The 21,701-nt window shown below is 40.1% G+C and overlaps 1 protein-coding gene and 1 long non-coding RNA gene across 3 annotated transcripts in view; one reads left to right on the plus strand and one right to left on the minus strand.

Annotated features, from left to right (window-relative positions):
* Positions 1-19,032, minus strand: LOC127426698 (uncharacterized). Its single transcript, XR_007894839.1, has 5 exons — positions 18,934-19,032; positions 18,432-18,643; positions 14,998-15,133; positions 244-381; positions 1-140 (listed from the first exon to the last, which is right to left on the minus strand). It is a non-coding gene; the product is annotated as an uncharacterized LOC127426698 (long non-coding RNA).
* Positions 1-21,701, plus strand: part of LOC127426646 (protein transport protein Sec31A-like) — a 38,292-nt gene that overhangs the window by 13,278 nt on the left and 3,313 nt on the right. For both annotated transcript variants that reach the window (XM_051673583.1, XM_051673584.1), the window contains exons 7-24: positions 15-157; positions 263-362; positions 687-848; positions 3,520-3,672; positions 3,774-4,007; positions 4,135-4,209; positions 6,371-6,457; positions 6,652-6,769; positions 6,897-7,075; positions 12,657-12,783; positions 14,994-15,139; positions 15,282-15,470; positions 15,816-15,956; positions 16,680-16,830; positions 16,943-17,266; positions 18,102-18,160; positions 18,915-19,040; positions 19,374-19,493. In XM_051673583.1, coding sequence (XP_051529543.1) covers positions 15-157; positions 263-362; positions 687-848; positions 3,520-3,672; positions 3,774-4,007; positions 4,135-4,209; positions 6,371-6,457; positions 6,652-6,769; positions 6,897-7,075; positions 12,657-12,783; positions 14,994-15,139; positions 15,282-15,470; positions 15,816-15,956; positions 16,680-16,830; positions 16,943-17,266; positions 18,102-18,160; positions 18,915-19,040; positions 19,374-19,493 — 2,634 coding nt within the window. The remainder of the gene's footprint in view (positions 1-14; positions 158-262; positions 363-686; positions 849-3,519; positions 3,673-3,773; positions 4,008-4,134; positions 4,210-6,370; positions 6,458-6,651; positions 6,770-6,896; positions 7,076-12,656; positions 12,784-14,993; positions 15,140-15,281; positions 15,471-15,815; positions 15,957-16,679; positions 16,831-16,942; positions 17,267-18,101; positions 18,161-18,914; positions 19,041-19,373; positions 19,494-21,701) is intronic.

Below are 21,701 nucleotides of genomic sequence, written 5' to 3' on the forward strand. Positions count from 1 at the left end.
TATGAATTTTTCAGATGCACTGTTCTGGGATGTTGTGGCATCCAGATGTGGCCACTCAGCTGGTTTTGGCATCAGAGGACGACAGACTTCCTGTGATACAGATATGGGACCTTCGGTTTGCCACCTCACCGCTCAAAGTCCTGGAGAATCACACCAGGTAGAGATTTACAAAAGCCCATAACACATTATGTTAAGGAAGCAGTCGTTTAGAGATCAGTTTTGATGCTCTTTACACACACACACATTTTCTTTAATCTTCCAGAGGAATTCTGTCCATCTCGTGGAGTCAGGCCGATCCAGAGCTTCTGCTGAGCAGCGGCAAAGACAACCGGATCCTGTGCTGGAACCCAAACACTGGCGAAGTCAGTCGATCCGATTGATCTGAAATTACATATTGCAAAAGTAAATTTTCGCTGAGACAGTATGAACAAACAAAACAAGAACCTTCAAACAGGTCTACTGTACGGCATCACATTTTTTAAATGTTACAAAATTTAATTGACTTATCTTTTCTCTTGTAAATATGTACATTTTTCTCATTATGCTCAGCTCCAAAATATTGAATTGGCTAAAATGTTATGAGAGTAATCTCTATTAATGGATTTTGGAATCATGAAAGTCATGGAAATTAGTTGGAGAAAAGGCCATGCATTGTCACAGTCTCCCCCTCCTGCCTCTCGTTGTAGGTGATTTACGAGCTGCCAACAGCCAATCAGTGGTGTTATGATGTGCAGTGGTGTCCACGTAACCCCGCCCTCCTGTCAGCTGCATCATTTGATGGACGGATCAGTGTGTACTCTGTTATGGGGGGACGTCTTCAACAGCGTCGGCACAGCACGGTGGATCAGGTGAGTTTATCACAGCGTTGTCATGTTCTCTCTAAGAATGTTGGTTGCACGAAATCTCACGAAAGCTGTCAAGAACATGTCTGGGTAATTTTTTACCCCAAAAAAGTGAAGCCTATTTTTAGACCAGCAACAATTGTTTTGCATTATTTTGTGGCATAATTTTCATGACAATTAAACACATTTTCATCCAAATTGCATTACTGTAATGCAACAAAATATCATTCTCATTGGCGTTCTTGCAGTCATGGAAAACCTGAAAAATATCAGGGAATTTTAAAATTGTGATTTATAGGCCTGGAAATGTCACGCAAATTGATAAAATCTTTAAAAATCATGGAAAAGCCGTGGAAATTTCTTTAGTGACAGCTTTTTTAAAATTTCTTGTTACAAATGTATTTAAATGATTCGTTGAGTTGGTCTGAATCAAATACATTTTTAAAAATCTGAATCCAGTAATCGTAGAATTGCAGTTGTAGAAACACTAACTTTGATGTTGGCTTTACTAAGCCATGTCTGAAAGTTTAAACTAGTTTTAAAAGTTTAAAGTTTATACAGACATTACTGTAATACAAACAACCAGCCAGCTAGATAAACCGTCAAATAGATGTTTTTGCATGTAGCTAGGCGTTGCTGTCATATTGCTAGCAAGATTTAGCAGTTAACTAGGCATTGCAATCATGTTGCCAGGCATTGCTAGCAAGTTTTAGAATGTAGTTCGGCATTGCTTGTATGTTGCCAGGAATTATTAGCATGTTTCATTATGTAGCTAAGCATTGCTATCATGTTGCAAGGCTTTGCTAGCATGTTGTTAATCGGTGTTGTGATTTTACCATGCAATGTTAGCATGTTTTGGCATGTAGCTAGGCATTGCTAGCATGTTACTAGGCTTTGCTAGCATGTACGTAGCTTGGCATTGTTAGCATGTTGTTTATTGGTGTTGTGATTTTACCATGCAATGTTAGCATGTTTTGGCATGTAGCTAGGCATTGCTACCATGTTGCTAACTGTTAATAGCATGTATTAGCTTGTAGCTAGGCATTGCTAGAATATTTAACATGTAGCTAGGCATTGCTAGCATGTTGCTAGGCTTTGCTAACATGTACGTAGCTTTGCATTGCTAGCATGTTGTTAATCGGTGTTGTGATTTTACCATGCAATGTTAGCATGTTTTGGCATGTAGCTAGGCATTGTTAGCATGTTTTAACATGTAGCTAGGCATTGCTATCATGTTGCTAGGCTTTGCTAGCATGTACGTAGCTTGGCATTGCTAGCATGTTGTTAATCGGTGTTGTGATTTTACCATGCAATGTTAGCATGTTTTGATATGTAGCTAGGCATTGCTAGCATGTTGCTAACTGTTAATAGCATGTTTTAGCTTGTAGCTAGGCATTGCTAGAATATTTAACATGTAGCTAGGCATTGCTAGCATGTTACTAGGCTTTGCTAGCATGTACGTAGCTTGGCATTGCTAGCATGTTGTTAATCGGTGTTGTGATTTTACCGTGCAATGTTAGCATGTTTTGGTATGTAGCTAGACATTGCTAGCATGTTGCTAACTGTTAATAGCATGTTTTAGCTTGTAGCTAGGCATTGTTAGAATATTTAACATGTAGCTAGGCATTGCTAGCATGTTGCTAGGTGTTACTAGCATGTTGTTATGCATTGATGGCATGTTTTAGCATGTAGATAAACGTTGCTAGCATGTTTTAGCTTGTAGCAAAGTCTTTCTAGTAAGTCAGTCCACTATTGGTCATCTTTGGAACACTCTCGGGAGGCTATTTCCAGTCATGACAGTGCAGCTCCTATCTACTTGAATGGGGAAAGGCCGACATCTCAAAAACGGTTGGTCAAGATTATGATCAAAGGACATATTTCAAATCAGCAATAAAATCTGGTAATACTGGAATCATAAATTGTGCTTTTTGACCTGATATTACACTAAAACATGCAACTTTCCCACTTGAATGGCACGTGGACATTAGCGAGTTGATTGACAGGCGATGTCTGTATCTAAAAGGTGATTGGCTCTTTTACCTGCAAGGCGAGACTTCCTTTCTACATCTGTTAACCGTTGGGCGCTAGAGCTTTTTGTTGGGCATTCCAATTTCTCCCATTCATTTTAATAGAAGTAGCCCGTCTCTGCTAAATAATCTTTGCATGTAGCTTGGCATAGCTAGTATGCTTTAGCATGTAGCTAGGCATTGCTAGTATGTTGTTAGGCATTGCTAGCATTTTTAGAGCAAGAAAGAGTGTGTGTATGTGTGTGTGTGTGTGTGAGTGAGTGAGAGAAGGATGGATAGAATCAAGACAACATAACACATTATTTACATTGCAAAGTCCTTGCGCATCATTAATTTGTTAGTTTAAATAAAAATCATTGTAATTGTAAAAACGCTGTAATGAGAATCTAATGTGCATTACAAACTCAAAAATTAAACGTCCAAATACATTACAGTAATTAGTGAGATTTTGCGGTATTGCATTAATGAGCTGAACTGTTATTAGGGCTGCACGATTACGACAAAAATCATAATTGCTATTTGCTATTTATTGATATTATTGCTTGATATTAGCATAATTATTGTCCTGTTGCATGTGATGTAGGCAGTCTTTCTAATTGCAAAGTTGTTGTCAGATTTTGGGTTTTGCTTATTGATCTCTCTGTCTCTAGATCTCGGCTTCATTTGACACTAATGACCCATTTGGAACGGGTCAGGCTCTTCCCCCACTGCAGGTGCCTCAGCCCACAGTAGAGACCACCATTATACCACCCCTGAAGAAGCCGCCCAAGTGGGTACGGAGGCCTGTTGGAGCCAGTTTCGCTGTGAGTAACTCAGTATCCCAAACGTCCCTTATATATCCAGCATTTCAGTTATATACTTGAGCTTTATGTGCAAATCTATACACTGATTCTTTCTCGTCCAGTTCGGTGGGAAACTGGTGATGTTTGAGAATCCTAAACTGCCCCCCCAGCAGCCGCCATCCCAGTCCCTCCCTCGACAGGTACACGTGAGTCAGGTGACCACAGAGACGGAGTTCCTTCAGCGCTCAACAGAGCTGCAGGCCACTCTGCAGTCCGGATCTTTCACCAGCTACTGTCAGAGTAAAATCATCAGCGCCTCCTCTGACGCTGAGCAGGACATATGGAGGTTCCTTAAGGTAAAAGTTTACGCCATATAATATTAAAGTCACTTTGTTGCATGTACCAAATTTGCAGGAAGCTCTGGTGCTGTTTATTGATCTGTTGAAAATGTCTCTGTGATTGAGTTGGTCATGTTTTTTACAGGTGAATTTTGAAGATGAAGCACGTGTGAAGTTTTTACGGCTGTTGGGCTTCAGTAAAGACGAGCTGGAAAGGAAGGTATACAGTAAACAACAGTGCTGTTTTCATCCAATGAGCTCAAATAATAGTGTGAATCTCACAAAACCTGTCAAGAACAGGGGAAAAAAAGAAACTATGGAAAGAAAATGAAATGTACAAAATGGGCATAGATGTGTGTGCACGTGTGCTTGTCCAACTGGACAAGTAATGATTATAAATTCTGTTTGGAGTTAAGCACTTTAATGAAAAGTAATTGTTATCCGGCTGATATTAGTCTAGATTAATTTGACATAACTCATTAAAATTGCCGAGTCTTGTGGAAACGAAAGGCAACGAAAGCACAGGGCCCGGACGGTGTTTCACCCACTTGTCTAAAATCCTTTGCTGACCAGCTGGCCCCCCATCTTTACACAGATCTTCTACAGATCACTGTGAAGTTCCCTGCTGCTTCAAACGCTCCACAATCATCCCTGTCCCAAAGAAACCCAAACTCACAGGACTTAATGACTACAGACCCGTCGCTCTGACGTCTGTGATCATGAAGTCATTTGAGAGACTGGTGTTGGCCCACCTGAAGGACATCACTGGACGCTTTCTAGATCCCCTTCAATTTGTTTATCGAGCAAACAGGTCTGTGGATGATGCAGTCAACATGGGATTGCATCATATCCTGCAACATCTGGACAGACCAGGGACATATGCAAGGATCCTTTTTGTGGACTTCAGTTCGGCTTTCAACACCATCATCCCAGCTATACTCCAGAATAAATTACACCAACTCTCTCATGTCTATCTGTCAGTGGATTACCAGCTTTCTGATGGACAGGCAGCAGCTTGTGAGACAGGGGAAACTCACTTCTAGCACCTGTACAATCAGCACTGGTGCCCCCAGGGATGTGTGCTCACCCCACTACTCTTCTCCCTCTACACCAATGACTGCATCGCCAAGGACCCCTCTGTCAAGCTCCTGAAGTTTGCAGATGACACCACTGTCATCGGTCTCATCCGAGATGACGATGAGTCTGCATACAGAAGGGAGGTTAAACAGCTGGCTGTCTGGTGCAGTCAAAACAACCTGGAGGTGAACATGCTCAAAACGGTGGAGATGATTGTGGACTTTAGGCGGAACACCCCAACACTGACCCCCCCTCACCATTCTAAACAGCACTGTGGCAGCAGTGGAGTCATTCAGGTTCCTGGAACTACCATCTCACAGGACCTGAAGTGGGAGACCCACATTGACTCCATTGTGAAAAAGGCCCAACAGAGGTTGTACTTCCTTTGCCAGTTGAGGAAGTTCAACCTGCCACAGGCGCTGCTGATACAGTTCTACTCAGCAGTCATTGAGTCTGTCCTCTGCACTTCTATAACTGTCTGGTTTGGTTCAGCTACGAAATCAGACATCAGAAGACTACAAAGGACAGTTTGGACTGCTGAGAGGATTATTGGTTGCCCCCTGCCCTCCCTTCAAGAACTATACACTTCCAGAGTGAGGAAAAGGGCTGGAAAAATCACTCTGGACCCCACTCACCCTGCCCACTACCTTTTTGAACTGTTGCCTTCTGGCCGACGCTTCAGAGCTCTGAGCACCAGAACCGTCAGGCACAGGAACAGTTTTTTCCCTCAGGCTATCCATCTCATGAACAGTTAAAACTGCCCCATTGAGGAATAAATATGTGCAATAATAATTTTCTATCGGATTGAGGTCATGGCTTTGTGATGGCCACTCCAACACCTTGACTTTGTCCTTAAGCCATTTTTCCACAACTTTGGAGGTATGCTTGGGGTCATTGTCCATTTGGAAGACCCATTTGCGACGAGATTTAACTTCCTGGCTTAGTTTTCCTTCCTCATGATGCCATTTATTTTGTGAAGTGCACCAGTCCCTCCTGCAGCAAAGCACCCTCACAACATGATGCCACCACCCCCATGCTTCACGGTTGGGATGGTGTTCTTCGGCTTGCAAGCCTCACCCTTTTTCCTCCAAACATAATGATGGTCATTATGGCCAAACGGTTCGATTTTTCTTTCATCAGACCAAAGGAAATTTCTCCAAAAAGTAAGATCTTTGTCCCCATGTGCACTTGCAAACTGTAGTCTGGCTTTTTTATGATGGTTTTGGAGCAGTGGCTTCTTGGGGAGTGTTTTTAATGTATATTAGAGTGTTTATAGAAATTATGGTGGTTACATTTTTCCACAGATCTCGGTGTGTTTGGGGAGGAACCTGCAGCCCAACGGTTTAGATGTGAGTGATCTCGCTGAGAAGATGCAGACACTTTCTGATGAGGTCAGTTTCGACGGCACGCTTAAAATAAGATTTATGCGAAAAAAGAAAAAAATAGTGGGATAAGAAAGATTATTCTCTGGACAAGTCTTATGTTGTATGATTAGATATTTGTACTGGCAAATATGTCAAAACTAATGCTGATCTAGAGTAAGATTTCACTGACTGTGACATCATTCACTCTCTCATCCAATCAGAGGGCAGATGAATCAGGCGGAGCTGCAGATAATACGGCCAGTCAAGGCTCTCCTGCTGATTTCTTTAGCCAACTACCAAAGATAAAGGAAGAGCCATTCCAGATCCCTGTATCATCAGGTGAGCATTTTGAATGATTCCAGTTAGTAGAGGTAGTCACTTAATTTTAATGGCAAAGTTTTAAATAGTTTTTCTAGTTTGTACTGTATGTTAATACAAACCTTATTTTCCTCACATCTTGTTTTAGATACGGAAGGTTTGATTAGTCAGGCGCTTTTAGTGGGTAATTTCGAGGGTGCTGTTGATCTTTGTTTGAATGATGGCCGTTTCGCTGAGGCCATCCTCCTGTCAATCAGCGGGGGGGAGGAGCTACTGAAGAAGACCCAGCAACGATACCTCAACCGTCAAACCAACAGTGTCTCCATGGTAACCACTTTGTTTTAAAATATGTACGTTTAGCTTCAATTTGACTGTATGTGTGAAAACAAACACTATGAAACTATGGGTCTGTTCCAAAACCTAGTGAGCGTCCTCCTGAAGCAGCATTTTAAAGGGTTCGTACAAGGTGCTTGAAGTACTTGAATTTGGCTTTTTCAAATTTAAGTCCTGGAAAATCCTTGAAAATAGCCATTTTTGGGGCCTGGGTAGCTCAGTGGTAAAACACGCTGGCTACCACCCCTGGAGTTCGGTAGCTCGCTAGTTCGAATCCCAGGGTGTGCTGAGTGACTCCAGCCAGGTCTCCTAAGCAACCAAATTTGACCCGGTTGCTAGGGAGGGTAGAGTCACATGGGGTAACCTCCTTGTGGTCGCTATAATGTGGTTTGTTCTCGGTGGGGCGCGTGGTGAGTTGTGCGTGGTTGCCGCGGTGGATGGCGTGAAGCCTCCACACGCGCTATGTCTCCGTGGCAACGCACTCAACAAGCCACGTGATAAGATGCGCGGGTTGGCGGTCTCAGACACGGAGGCAACTGGGATTCGTCCTCCGCCATCCGGATTGAGGTGAATCACTACGCCACCACGAGGACTTAAAAGCACATTGGGAATTGGGCATTCCAAATTGGGAGAAAAAAATTAATAAGAAAATTGCCATTTTTACCAAGCTGTGCTTAAAGTTCATGAATGATAGAAAAAAGATAAAATATGTTGCTTACATAATTTAATAAATGAAATGTATTTATTTTATTTTTGGAAAAACACGACGACAGACCACTAGACTGCTGCTGAAGCAGGCAGTGCATAGACGGCGATGTCACGTGGCACCTGTTACTTTTGGCAGCGCTGTTCAGAATGGGCCAATCACAATCAAGTGTTACTGGAGGATTTAAAAAAAATAAGTATTTTATAGATACTGCTGTGGCGGATTTAACAAGTATGAATTCTTGCAATTATCAGTTTTAATTAAATTACTCTCCAAAGTGAAAAAAATTATGAGATGTAAAACTTTGAGATGTGAGATCTGAATGCAAATCAATGGAGGATTCAGTTTTGTGAGTCGTCTAGCGCCCCCTGCTGTAAAGACAGCTTTGTGTCTCACGAAATAGGTTATTTCTGACAACATTTGGGTCAATATCAAAATATGTTGACAAACATGTCCCTTGACTTTTTTAGTCATGAAAAAGCTTTCAAATAGAAAACATTTAAAGGTATTATTCTATAACCTAACCTTTAATGATATGAAATGGCTTGACTCTGTTTTGCAAATTTTTTTGAAAATATATTTGAAATGATCAATTGCCTGAAAAAAGTCCCCTTCATCTGGTACACCACTTTTATGACATTTAAAGTTATTTATGTATTTATTTTTAATACAAGCATTAGTGCAAGGCTGAACAAGTGTGCAAAAAAGCACATAAAATTATTATTAATAATTTAAATAATTTAAAAAGAATGGTTGTCCCCTGATTTCATGGCATTGGTGTTATCAATGATAAAACCTTTTTCTTTTCTTTTTTTTTATGTTTTACATTTTTATTTTTTTATTTTTTTTAAATACAAAATTTGTGAAATATTTTTTAAGGTCAAAGTTCAGAGGCTGCTTAAATATTCATATAGTGATTTGTCCCAGCATGTTAAAAAGTTATTAATTCACTTTTTAACTAATATTTTCACACAAAAATATTTGGTGTTGTACCCCACTGAACCCTCAAAATGTGCTGTTGTAACCCATATTTTTATTTAAAATGAACAAAGCATTTTTTTTAATGACATCTCGAGCATAGTCCTTGAAAACAAATAAAAATGTGCTTAAAAAGTCCTTGAATTTAACTTTGAAGCATCTGTACAAACCCTGATTTTAAGACATCATAGGCACGCTCCCAACTCGAAGGCTGTTCCAAAAGGTAGGTATCTTAATTATGCTGCCTCTTAAGATATCTCGTTTTTGCCAAATTCTAAGGTAGCATCATACGTGTCCTTCCCCGGGTAGGCGATCTCAATCTGTCAATCCGTGCATTTTATCACGTGGCTTGTTGAGCGCGTTACCGCGGAGACGTAGCGCATGTGGAGGCTTCATGCTATTCTCCGCGGCATCCACGCCCCACTCACCACACGCCCCATTGAGAGCGAGAACCACATTATAGCGACCACGAAGAGGTTACCCCATGTGACTCTACCCTCCTTAGCAACCGAGCCAATTTGGTTGCTTAGCAGACCTGGCTGGAGTCACTCAGCACACCCTGGATTCGAACTCGTGACTCCAGGGGTGGTAGTCAGCGTCAATACTCGGGGCCCCCCAAAATATTTATGCTTTGACAGATTGTACGATAAGCATTTGAAAAGGGAATGTTATTGTAATAAGTTTCACTCTGCCAGCATGAGACTCGAACTCGCACATCAAGTGTAAATGATATACCGACTGCGTTATCCACTACTATACGCAGCAATTCTAGCATTTGAAAATTGGGTGTACTAAATAAAAATAAAAGCTCGTGAATCATCTACAATAGTTGAAATTCCAGATTCACCTTTTGTGAAACAAACAAATCTCTTTAAATGTCACAAAATCACTAAGTCTTAAATTTATTTCTCACAAACACACGGTGATCAACAGGTAAATTAAAATGACTGAATTCAAATCAGCAACTCTTCTTGATATTGGTCTGATTTTGTACACCCAAGTTATTGCTGAACTGACTCGAGATCAGTTACAGCCTGCATTTAACACTGATTCACGGTTTCACTGTGGGATCAACACCCCCTAGCGTAACCGTGAAACATTTCGAAACTGTTTCGAAACAGTATGACGTAACGTAGCCTTGTTTGCTGAAATCACGTGACTTGGCCAGTTTGATACGCGCTCCAAAGCATTGGTTCGAATCAAATGATTCGTAAAGATTTCGAAGCTTTATGAAGCAGTTTTTCGAAAGCGGCCATCACTACTGAAAAGTATCGATAAATAACAGTTTAATATGACACAAAACCAAAAATTTTAACCCAAATGAGTGTGCCGTGCGTATTTGTGCTCATTAGGGGATTGCGTCATTTCTCTCATGTCACCTGTATTGAAATCAGTTGCGAGTCGAGTTTCGCGTGCACTGAATTGAGAAGCGCTATTTGAATGATCCGCGGAGCTGCCTATGTAGAGCGTTCAAAATCGCTCTCTTGTGAGGTATCATTTCAGTGAGGATGCTGCCATAGAAGACAGCTGCCTATTTAGGCAGGAGGCAGCGAGGTAGCTCACTAAGTTTTGGAACAGACTCTATATGTTGGCATGACGAAGCCAATATACTATTATTCAACAAATTGTCTTTAGTTATTTATTTATTTATTTATTATCCATAAAACTATATACAAATGTCTAACCCAAACTCCTAGAGCTTTGAAGCTACATCCACCAAACTCGGCACAGTCCTTCAGACTGTTCTGGAATAGTGTGCTCTGTCTTATGTAACTGATCGGACTTGAAGTTTTCGCACAGCGGATGATCAAAAATGGGAAAAATCCCAAAGACTTATGTTAATGGAACGTTCAAACAGGCCAACGGAATGCTCGTAAATTTAATTTAAACCAGAGACTATTTAGCAGAGACGGGCCACTTCTACTAAAACGAATGGGAGAAATTGGAGCGCCCAACGGTCAACAGATGTAGAAAGGAAGTCTCGCCTCACAGTTAAAAGAGCCAATCACCTTTTAGATACAGACATCACCTGTCAGTCATCTCGAGAACATGCATGCACATTAGCTATACAAGCTGGGAAAATTGCATGTTTTAGTGTAATATGAGGTAAAGAAGCACAATTTATGATTCCAATGTTATCAGATTTTATTGCTGATTTGAAATATGTTCTTTGATCGTAATCTTGACCAACCGTTTTTGAGATGTCGGCCTTTCCCCATTCAAGTAGATAGGAGCTGCACTGTCATGACTGGAAATAACCTCCCTAGAGCATTCCAAAGAGGACCAACAGTGGATTGACTTACTAGAAAGACTTTGCTACATGCTAAAACATGCTAGCAATGTCTATCTACATACTAAAACATGCCATCAATGCATAACAACATGGTAGCAATGCCTAGCTACATGCTAAATATTCTAGCAGTGCCTAGCTACAAGCTAAAACATGCTATTAACAGTTAGCAACATGCAAGCAATGCCTAGCTACATGTTAAAACATGCTAGCAATGACAGTTTTTGAGATTTCGGTGTTCCCCCATTCAAGTAGATAGGAGCTGCACTGGCATGACTGGAAATAACCACCCAAAAGCATTCCAAAGATGGCCGACAGTGGACTGACTTACTAGAAAGACTTTGCTACATGCTAAAACATGCTAGCAATGTCTATCTACTAATGCATAACAACATGGTGGCAATGCCTAGCTACATGCTAAATATTCTAGCAGTGCCTAGCTACAAGCTAAAACATGCTATTAACAGTTAGCAACATGCAAGCAATACCTAGCTACATGTTAAAATATGCTAGCAATGACAGTTTTTGAGATTTCGGTGTTCCCCCATTCAAGTAGATATGAGCTGCACTGGCATGACTGGAAATAACCACCCAAAAGCATTCCAAAGATGGCCGACAGTGGACTGACTTACTAGAAATACTTTGCTACATGCTAAAACATGCTAGCAATGTCTATCTACTAATGCATAACAACATGGTGGCAATGCCTAGCTACATGCTAAATATTCTAGCAACGCCTAGCTACAAGCTAAAACATGCTATTAACAGTTAGCAACATGCTAGCAATGCCTAGCTACATGTTAAAACATGCTAGCAATGACAGTTTTTGAGATTTCGGTGTTCCTCCTATCTACTTGAATGGAGCTACACTGGCATGACTGGAAATAACCTCCTGAGAGCATTCCAAAGATGGCTGACAGTGGACTGACTTACTAGAAAGACTTTGCTACATGCTAAAACATGCTAGCAACGTCTATCTACATGTTAAAACATGCCATCAATGCATAACAACATGGTAGCAATGCCTAGCTACATGCTAAATATTCTAGCAGTGCCTAGCTACAAGCTAAAACATGCTATTAACAGTTAGCAACATGCAAGCAATGCCTAGCTACATGTTAAAATATGCTAGCAATGACAGTTTTTGAGATTTCGGTGTTCCCCCATTCAAGTAGATAGGAGCTGCACTTTCATGACTGGAAATAACCTCCCGAGAGCATTCCAAAGATGGCCGACAGTGGACTGACTTGCTGGAAGGACGTTGTTTAAACTACATTTGTCAAAAATTCAAATGTAAACAAACCCTTAAAAGGCATTTTGATCTGCTTGAAGTTGTTCTATCAGTCTGTCTGTCTCTGTCTATCTATCTGTATGTCTCTCTGTCTGTCTGTCATCTCTCTGCCTGTCTGTCTCTGTCTGTCTGTTTATTTATCTGTCCTTATGTTTGTCATCTGTCTGTCTACATGTCTTTATAACCTTCAAACTTATCATTTTTAAAACTTTCAGACAAGGTTTTTTTCAAGCTAACATTTGACCCATTTTTTTTTTTTTTTTCTTTTTTGGAGGAAAATTAATTTGAAATGAGTTTGTTTCCTCCTCAGCTGATCTCTTCAGTGGTGATGCAGAACTGGTGTGATATTGTCCAGAATTGTGAGCTCGATAACTGGAAGGAAGCGCTTGCTGCCCTGCTGACCTACGCTAACCCAGAAGAGTTTGCTCCTCTCTGTGGTAAGATGCCCCCTAACGAGTTACCAGAGCTCCGTATGACTCCCTCTATAACTGTACTCCTGCTCGCTCTGGAAAGTGTGGCCTGGATTAAGGCTGTCAAATAAAAAATTTAATATTTGTCTAATGTAAAATTAACATGCTCATTCAAATACAAAAACTCTAAATTAGAATTGTAGATGTATCGAGATCCTCGCATTCCATTTCATTATGTTGCGCTTCATCTAGTGTCCTGTTTTGAGCAGCCCATATTGCAGCACTGGGCTCAAATACATGCCATTTTGGTGGTGGGGTAGAGTCCGAGTCGCAAATACCGCTTCACAACCGAGTTCAACCGAATGCCACTACTATCTAGGAATATCACTACCGTACATACCACTGTAGCTGAAGCTTGAACACTGCTGTATTACCGTGCAACACTACAGTAAGTTAACACAACTGTCTACTGAAGCATTTCTTTTGTCATTTTGCTTGTTTACTTAAGATTTGAGAATATTAACTGGCTAAATTATTTGATTTTATCATGTTGTGCTCTTCATTTTAAAATGGATTGCACTTTTGTTAACAACAAGGTATGTATTTTGCAATATACAATGTAATGCAGTGCTGTTTGGTTTGTATTTATTCATTGTACCCTCTTCTGGACAAAATCTGGTGAAGCAAAATAGGGAAATTATTGGCATTGATTTTGCATTTAACTGATAGTTCCAAAAAGCAACTATCGTGCCGATATATCGGTAAAACTGATATCAGTCGACCTCTAGTTTTTATAAAAATATCGCATTTAGTTTCTCAACCCTGTTAACGGTGCCAATATATCTGTAAAACTGATATCGGTCGACCTCTATTTTATATAAGTTAAATCTAATTTAGTTTCTCAGCCCTGTTGACTGTGCCGATATATCGGTCTGCCTCTATTTTATATAAAAAAACATTTTGAATTTAGTTTCTCAGCCCTGTTGACTGTGTTGATATATTTGTAAAACTGATATATTGGTTGACCTCTATTTTATATAACAAATCTAATTTAGTTTCACAGCCATGTTGACGGTGCCGATATATCGGTCTACCTCTATTTTATATTAAAAAATATTTAGTTTAGTTTCTCAGCCCTGTTGACTGTGTCGATATATCGGTCTACCTCTATATTAAAAAATATTTAGTTTAGTTTCTCAGCCCTGTTGACTGTGTCGATATATCGGTCTACCTCTATTTTATATTAAAAAATATTTAGTTTAGTTTCTCAGCCCTGTTGACTGTGTCGATATATCGGTCTACCTCTATTTTATATTAAAAAATATTTAGTTTAGTTTCTCAACCCTGTTGACTGTGTCGATATATCGGTCTACCTCTATTTTATATTAAAAAATATTTAGTTTAGTTTCTCAGCCCTGTTGACGGTGCCGATATATCGGTCTACCTCTATTTTATATATATTTTTTAATTGAATTTAGTTTCTCAGCCCTGTTGATGGTGCCGATATATCGGTCTACCTCTATTTTATATTTAAAAAATGTTTTTTGTTTCTCAGCCCTGTTGACTGTGTCGATATATCGGTCTACCTTCTATTTTATATTAAAAAAAAATTTGAATTTAGTTTCTCAGCTGTGTTGACAGTGCCAATATATCGGTCTACCTCTATTTTATATTTTTTTAAAAATTGAATTTAGTTTCTCAGCCCTGTTGACTGTGTCGATATATCTGTCTACCTCTGTTTTATATAAAAAAAATTGAATTTAGTCTCTCAGCCCTGTTGAAAGTGCCGATATATCATAAAACTGAAAAATTGGTCGATCTCTAATTTATATAAAAAATCTAATTTAGTTTCTAGCCTTGTTGACAGTGCCGACATATCAGTAAAAAATATTTAATTTAGTTTCTCAGCCCTGTTAACAGTGCTGATATATTGGTTGACCTGTAGTTCATATTAAAAAATCTAATTTATTTTCTCAGCCCTGTTGACGGTGCCGGTATATCCGTAAAACTGATTGTATTGGTTTACCTCTATTTTATATTTAAAAAATCTAATTTCTTTTCTCATCCCTGTTGATGGTGCCGATACATCACTACAACCTGTATATCAGTCAACCTCTAGTTTATATAAAAAAAAAATCTAAGTTCCCTAACCCTGTTAACAGTCCTAGTCCGGAGTGATTGACACGTGTGTGTGTGTGTGTGTGTGTGTGTGTGTGTATGTTTGTGTGTTTTTGTAGATACTCTGGGCTCTCGTCTGGAGGCTGTAGGTACAGAGAAACGCTGTCTGCAGGCCTGTTTGTGTTTCATCTGCTCTGGAAACATTGAGCGTCTGGTGGACTGCTGGATGTCACAGAGAGACTGCTCCTCTCCTCTCGCACTGGAGGTCACAAACAAACACACACATTAGTGTCTTCATTGTTTTCTGAATGTGTTGGCTTTGGGCTCTTCTGTGAATGCATGTGTCTGTAAATGGGACATCATGAGTGATGTCATATCCTGTCATCTGTGTTCGTGTGTGTCCGTAGGATCTGGTGGAGAAGGTGATGATCTTGCAGAAGTCGATCGAGCGTTTGCGTAATGGAGAGGTTTCTTGCGTAATGGTGAGGTGTCAGAGTTCAGCGCTAACGGAGAAACTCATCCAGTACTCCAGTATACTGGCATCACAGGGCAGCTTGAGTTCTGCACTCAACTACCTGCCTGATGACTCCGACCAGGTACACACACATACTCGTACACACACACACAGAAAATCCTCCAGCAGAATCTTTATACCCGGGTAACGAATTTTGGCTCTCAGAACGTTCTGGGAACATCAGTTTTCTAATGTTCTGTAACTGTAGTTATAAATCTACAATCCATTGTTTAATTAATCATTAAAATAAGTTAAACACATCATCATACACAATATAAAAGATTCAATTAATATCTAAGATTTTACAATATTATGTAAGATTTGCTGTAAGATTATAACATTGTTCATTGTTGTCTATAAACCTTTTTGAAACGTTATGTAAAAGTCAAATATATTATAATAAAAATAATGTCTTGGTTTATTTTAGGCTGCTGTTCAGATGTTGAGAGACAGATTGTCTCGTGCAAAGGGTGAAATACTGCAGGGACCTTTAGCACCAGCAGGGGGCGCCAAACCTGCAGCCACTGCAAACACACACACTCCTCCAACACCTGCAACACACACACAGGTGAGACTTCACCTCCACATACTCATTTGCTTCTCAGGGTGACTTGAGGGCTTTCTAGCACCCAGAATGTTTTCTACCATGGCCAGTGGTGTTGTAATGATGTCTGGACTCAAATCATCTCTGGGGTTCAAATGTCTCATCACTGTCCATGACGTGTCATCAACGGTCAGGGTTTGTGTGCCAAAGTGATTCAAAATCAGACAGTCTGTCTATAATTATCATAGATTATTTGCTTTCTGATGGCCTTGTGAAAAATGGGCATCTGTTCCAGACAGTATATTGTGAAATATGAGGCTGGCGTACAGTGTGACTGCTGTTTGTACAGGGACGTCTCGCTTTGAGCAGTCCAGCTGTCTGATTACATTACTGTAACCGAGGATGTTTGCTTTTTTTAACTTGAGTCACATGTTTTTGTGGCAATCAATATTTTGCCACAAATGCTGTCGATTGAGCTGAAGTATTGGGGTAAAAAAGCAGAATTCTTCTATGAACGTTTTTGAACTATTTCCTACAAAATATCACACAAAGCCACCTCCTGTGACCTCATTATGCTGTATTTAAAGTCAATATGAATGTAAATTGACTTTGTTTACGTCTTTAACACATGTTCCTTGTCATGTTGATGTGCACGGTTCATCAGTGCACATTATTCCAAAGAAAATGTTTTATGGCTTTATGGCAGTAAAATACAATTTGCATGTATTTGTTGTCATGTGTCTTCAGTACCCGTCCACAGTGCCTCCTCAAATGCCCCAGTCAGGACAGCAGATGCCCCGCCTCTTCACTCCGCAGCAGGGTCCTAAACCTGGAGCCGGTGCCCCTCCCCATGGTGGACTGAGACAAGCGTACCCACAGAACCCCTCCACAGTGCCAGGTACCAGTCAAGATACAAATCAGTGACGCAAAGGCTAAATCAGCCATTGAAACATCGGGCTACTAATATTTGTAATGTTTTGAACTTGCGCTGTGTTTTATATGGTTGTCAGGTTTCCAGCCATTCCCTCCTCAGTCTGGGCCTCTAGGGGCCCCCATTGGTTTCATGTTAGGCCCCTCGATGCCCCCCTCCAGCCTGTCAGGCCCCTTTGGTGCCCCTTCCTCTCCACCTGGTCCCATGATGCCCACTCCACCTGCCCCAGGGTTCATATCGCCCACCACCCTGCCAGGGGGGCCGGTGCCCATGTTTCCAGGAGTTCCACACACAAAGGGCCCTGCACCTCCTCCCAACGGGGCGTACGGGTATCCTCAGGGGGGGCCGGGCGCTCCAGCGGCCAAGAGCTTCACGAGTGCTGGTGTCCCTCCTCCACCCACAGGTACAGCCAACATATGCAGGAACCCCAAAACTAAACGGCAGAGCAAAGCCATGTCATAGATGGACAGGAAGACCTGCTCATTTCCTGGAAGATAAAAAAGTCTTAAAGGGATAGTTCACACACAAATGAAAGTTTAATATGACTTCTTCCAAAACAATACGCACCATACAAGTATCATTTAAAACTTGTGTGCTGTATTCCAAGTCTTCTGAAGTCATAAGATAACTCTTTGTGAGGAAAAGACCCAAATTTAAGTTATGGACTGAAAATAACTGGTAATCTTTGACGCTTGCTGTGTGATTTTTACATTGTAAGAGAAATGCCTCATTGTTTAGATTAATTTGACACAAAATCTATAGATTTACTAGAAAAAGAGAAGACATTTCTGATGCATGCATTAAAGGAATATTCCAGGTTCAATTCAAGTTGAGCGCAATCGACAGCATTTGTGGCATAATGTTGATCACCACAAATATGTGTTTCGACTCGTCCCTCCGTTAAAAAAAGCACAAATGTGTGTTCCAGTGAGACACTTACAATGGAAGTCAATGGGGGCAATTTTTGGAGGGTTTAAAGGCAGAAATGTGACGCTTCTAATTTTATAAAAGCACTTACATTAATTCTCCTGTCAAAACTTGTGGATTAATTTAACTGTAAAGATGCTTAAATTGTTGTTTTTACGGTTGTTTAAGGTTTTTAGTGTTTACGCCATTACATCATCATGGCAACAAAGGTTTAGAATTGGATATAACTTTACACAGAAATGGTTAGCAAGCGGTTTTATTGCACTTAACACATTGGTATATGTATACCATGTTTATATTCTGTCTCTCAGTTGCTCAGGACGGGTGGAACAACCCTCCAGCTGTTCGTGCAGGACCACGCATGAAAAAGGTAATAATGAATAAAGAACAGAATAATGTTGTTGATAATTAGAACAGAACAAACCTGTGCAGTCTATAATCTAGATTATACTGGCCTACAGATGGACAGATATGTTAGGGGTAATGTACAGTCTGCTGGCTGTTATCGCAAAATAAACCCCGACAGGGTGATCAGGACCCCGACATGGAGCGGAGGAGTCTTATTTTGTGATTTCACGGCCACCTATCAAATAAATGACAATGAAATATTGATTTGAGATGAAATTATTTTATTAGCTTACTTGTAGAGATCGCCGAATGAAGTAGGAAAGATGACCATCAATACCCGGATGAGCGATATGATGCGTCTTAATCCCGGATATGCGGTTGTTACTCAGAAATATCAGACCGCTAGATGGCGCCGTTGACCGATTCCAGAGAGCCGTGTAGTACATGGATTTTATTTTGGACCTGTTTTGGATATTTGATTGTCTGCCACAGGAAAACCATTCGTCTGATGACCAAGAGAAAATATAGCACACTTAGTCCGAACAGTCTGAAGGTCTCTGCCAAGTTTGGTGGATATAGCTTGAAGCTCTAGAAGGAAATTTCAAACAAAGTTTGTACAAGCAGTATGTTGGCCGTGGCAAGCCAACATAATAATGTGTGTAACAGGAAATTGTGTGACTGATTGATATTAAATGTGCGTAAAAGGACTGTTTATGGACTGTATACTAATAATGTGTGTGTGTGTGTGTGTGTGTGTGTGTGTGTGTGTTGTACAGCTGCAAGAGAACTACACACCACCTGCTCCGATCACAGCTCCAGTGATGGGTTTTCCTGTAGAAGCTTCTATTCCTCAGGACAGATTTCAGGTGCCACCAGGAGCTCCTCAAGAGCCCGGCATACAGGTGAGAGACACATTAAATGGAGAAATCATGATGCCAAATATGCCAGCTGTAGTCCCGCCTTACACTCTGATCAGCTGTCTGTTTACTCCAGAATGCGCATTAGCTGGACCGGCCTGAAAAATGCCACTTTAATGTGTGTGAATTGAGTTAAACACAATTTATGAGGCCGTTGTTGTCATATTTTATCACATATGAGCTGTTACTTGACTTGACTGGAAATAGCTGCCGTTATTAATAATGACCAGAAATCAGATGTCCATGTGATTAGAGAAAAGGCAGTTTTTCTGTGATAATTATGAACAGTATTTGATTTCACCTGTGTGTGCGTTGTAGTCTTTACGGCAGCTTTCCACAGAACGCGTTGAGCAGAAGGAAATTCCTGCAGAACACGTGATACTGAAGACCACATTCAGCAGCCTCATTCAGCGCTGTCAACTGGCTGCAACAGACCCGGTAAACACACTCGCATACACAAAGACTCTGTAGATAGTTGCAGTTTCAGATGACACACCCACAAACCGCATGCATCTGTTTACTGGCCATCTAATGTGTGTTGCACACACAACTGGCAACCTCTTATTTGATTGGCTGGCTTTATGCGACCTTTGGGTTACATCAGTGTGCATGTTTTTATCAGCCCAGTTAGAAACAAAGTAGTGTTTACAAGCTACGAGGTTGATCCAGTCTAATCAATTAATCAATGGGTTTGTCAGCGTTTGTGAGGTTAGTGGCGTCAGACCTTTAAAAGATATCCAGAATATTGTTTGAGACACTTAATAGCCAATAAACTAGATATTCATGAGCGAATCAGTATATTCTGCATTGTTTTCTGAGTTATATCTGTGAAATAATTAGTAGTTTGTTCTTTTGGACAGATAGAAATTCTACTGTAAATACAAAGTCTTCAACACATTTTTACTAATTTCTTCAGTGTTTTCTGTACCGCTTGTCTCAAAACAACACTGTTGCACAATTATATTTAGGGGTCCAAGCAAGATTGTCTTATTCTTCTTCTAATTCTTCTTCTGCTATTAAAGTGTCTGGGTGTCAGAAACAGTAATTCATAGGCATCCCAAACTCAAACCCACGGGGTCATGCAAACATCCGACTCTAGGTGTTGCTATAGTAAGGACTTTTACATTTTCACCATAACTCTGGGGCCGTAAGGGCTTATATTAAAATTCTCTTTGATTCCTTGAGTCTAGTCAAACAAAGTGTATATCTCCAATTTAATTTCCGTCTATAAAGAAATTTCCGTCACTTTTGGAAAAACCTTCTAGGCCGCATGTCTGATTTCCACGAAATTTGGTATGCATAATCGACAGACACTCATGACAAAAAGTTATCAAAAGAATTTTGACATGTCAAATCGTTCATATCAAGTGCTGACATATCCTTAAAATAACGGACCTGACAAATCGGAAAAATTCGAATTTCAGTAGCTAATAGCTTGTGTTGTGAACGGCCGATCATTATTAACTTTGGCGTCCACTTACAAGTCGCAAAAATTAGGCTGTATACCAAATTTTATGCAAATCGTCCACAAGGTGGCGCTATATTAAGCTAATTCACATTTTTGCTAATAACTCCGGAACCCTATGAAAATGTGTATTTCCTCAGAATCCTTCAGTACCCCTAAATTCCCATTTCCGCATGAAAACTTTGACGATTTAGGTTTTAAAAAAAATGTGTTTTACTTTTTTCAAATTCGTCCTAGGCCGTTTGTCCGATTAGCATGAAATGTGTTATATATCATCTTCAAACACTCATAACAAAAAGTTATCAAAAGAATTTATAAATGTCAAATCGTTCATAGCAAATGCTAACATATCCTTAAAATATCGAATTGACGTAAAGAACATTTCAGCAGTTAATAACTTTTGTGAACGGCCGATCATTATTAACTTTGGCGTCCACTTACAAGTTACCAAAATTAGGCTGTATACCAAATTTTATGCGAAACGGCCACAAGGTGGCGCTATATTAAGCTAATTCACGTTTTTGCTAATAACTCCAGAACCCTATGAAAATGTGTATTTCCGCTGAATCCTTCAGTGCCCCTAAATTTCCATTTCCGCACGAAAACTTTTCAACCATTTAGGTTTATTTATTTATTTTGAATTTTTGTCAAATTCGTCATAGGCTGTTTGTCCGATTCACACACAATTTTTTTTTATATATATATATATCAACTAGGGATCCTCCTGACAAAAAAGTTGTTCAGAGAATTTTTATTCGATAAGTTGTTAGCAAATATGTTTTTAAGTGATGCCCTATATACAGTGTGTTTTTGACTAATTGGCCTGTATCCTGTCAGAGCAATATCTAAACAAAGCTAAACTCAGTACACATGGAGAAACAGAACATTCTGAAGTCACATGACAAATTACATACATTTTCAGTACTGGGGGATGCTATAACTTAAAATCCTGATTGTGCAACTGTGATCAAAGCATTTGAAATACAACACAAAAACAACTGTGTCCACAGCATCAACAGGATCAAATTTGGCTTTTTTGGTCATCTTAGCTTCACATGTGCTTGGACCCTCATAATTGCCACTTGCAATTTTATTATTGTGGCCCTTAAATGTCACGTAACAACAAAACTAACTGTGTTTGTCCACTTCACATGTCTCTTTTTGTCTTTGTGGGCAGTTGA

The sequence above is a fragment of the Myxocyprinus asiaticus genome, chromosome 36 (genome assembly GCF_019703515.2).
Source record: "Myxocyprinus asiaticus isolate MX2 ecotype Aquarium Trade chromosome 36, UBuf_Myxa_2, whole genome shotgun sequence".
Taxonomy (NCBI): domain Eukaryota; kingdom Metazoa; phylum Chordata; class Actinopteri; order Cypriniformes; family Catostomidae; genus Myxocyprinus; species Myxocyprinus asiaticus.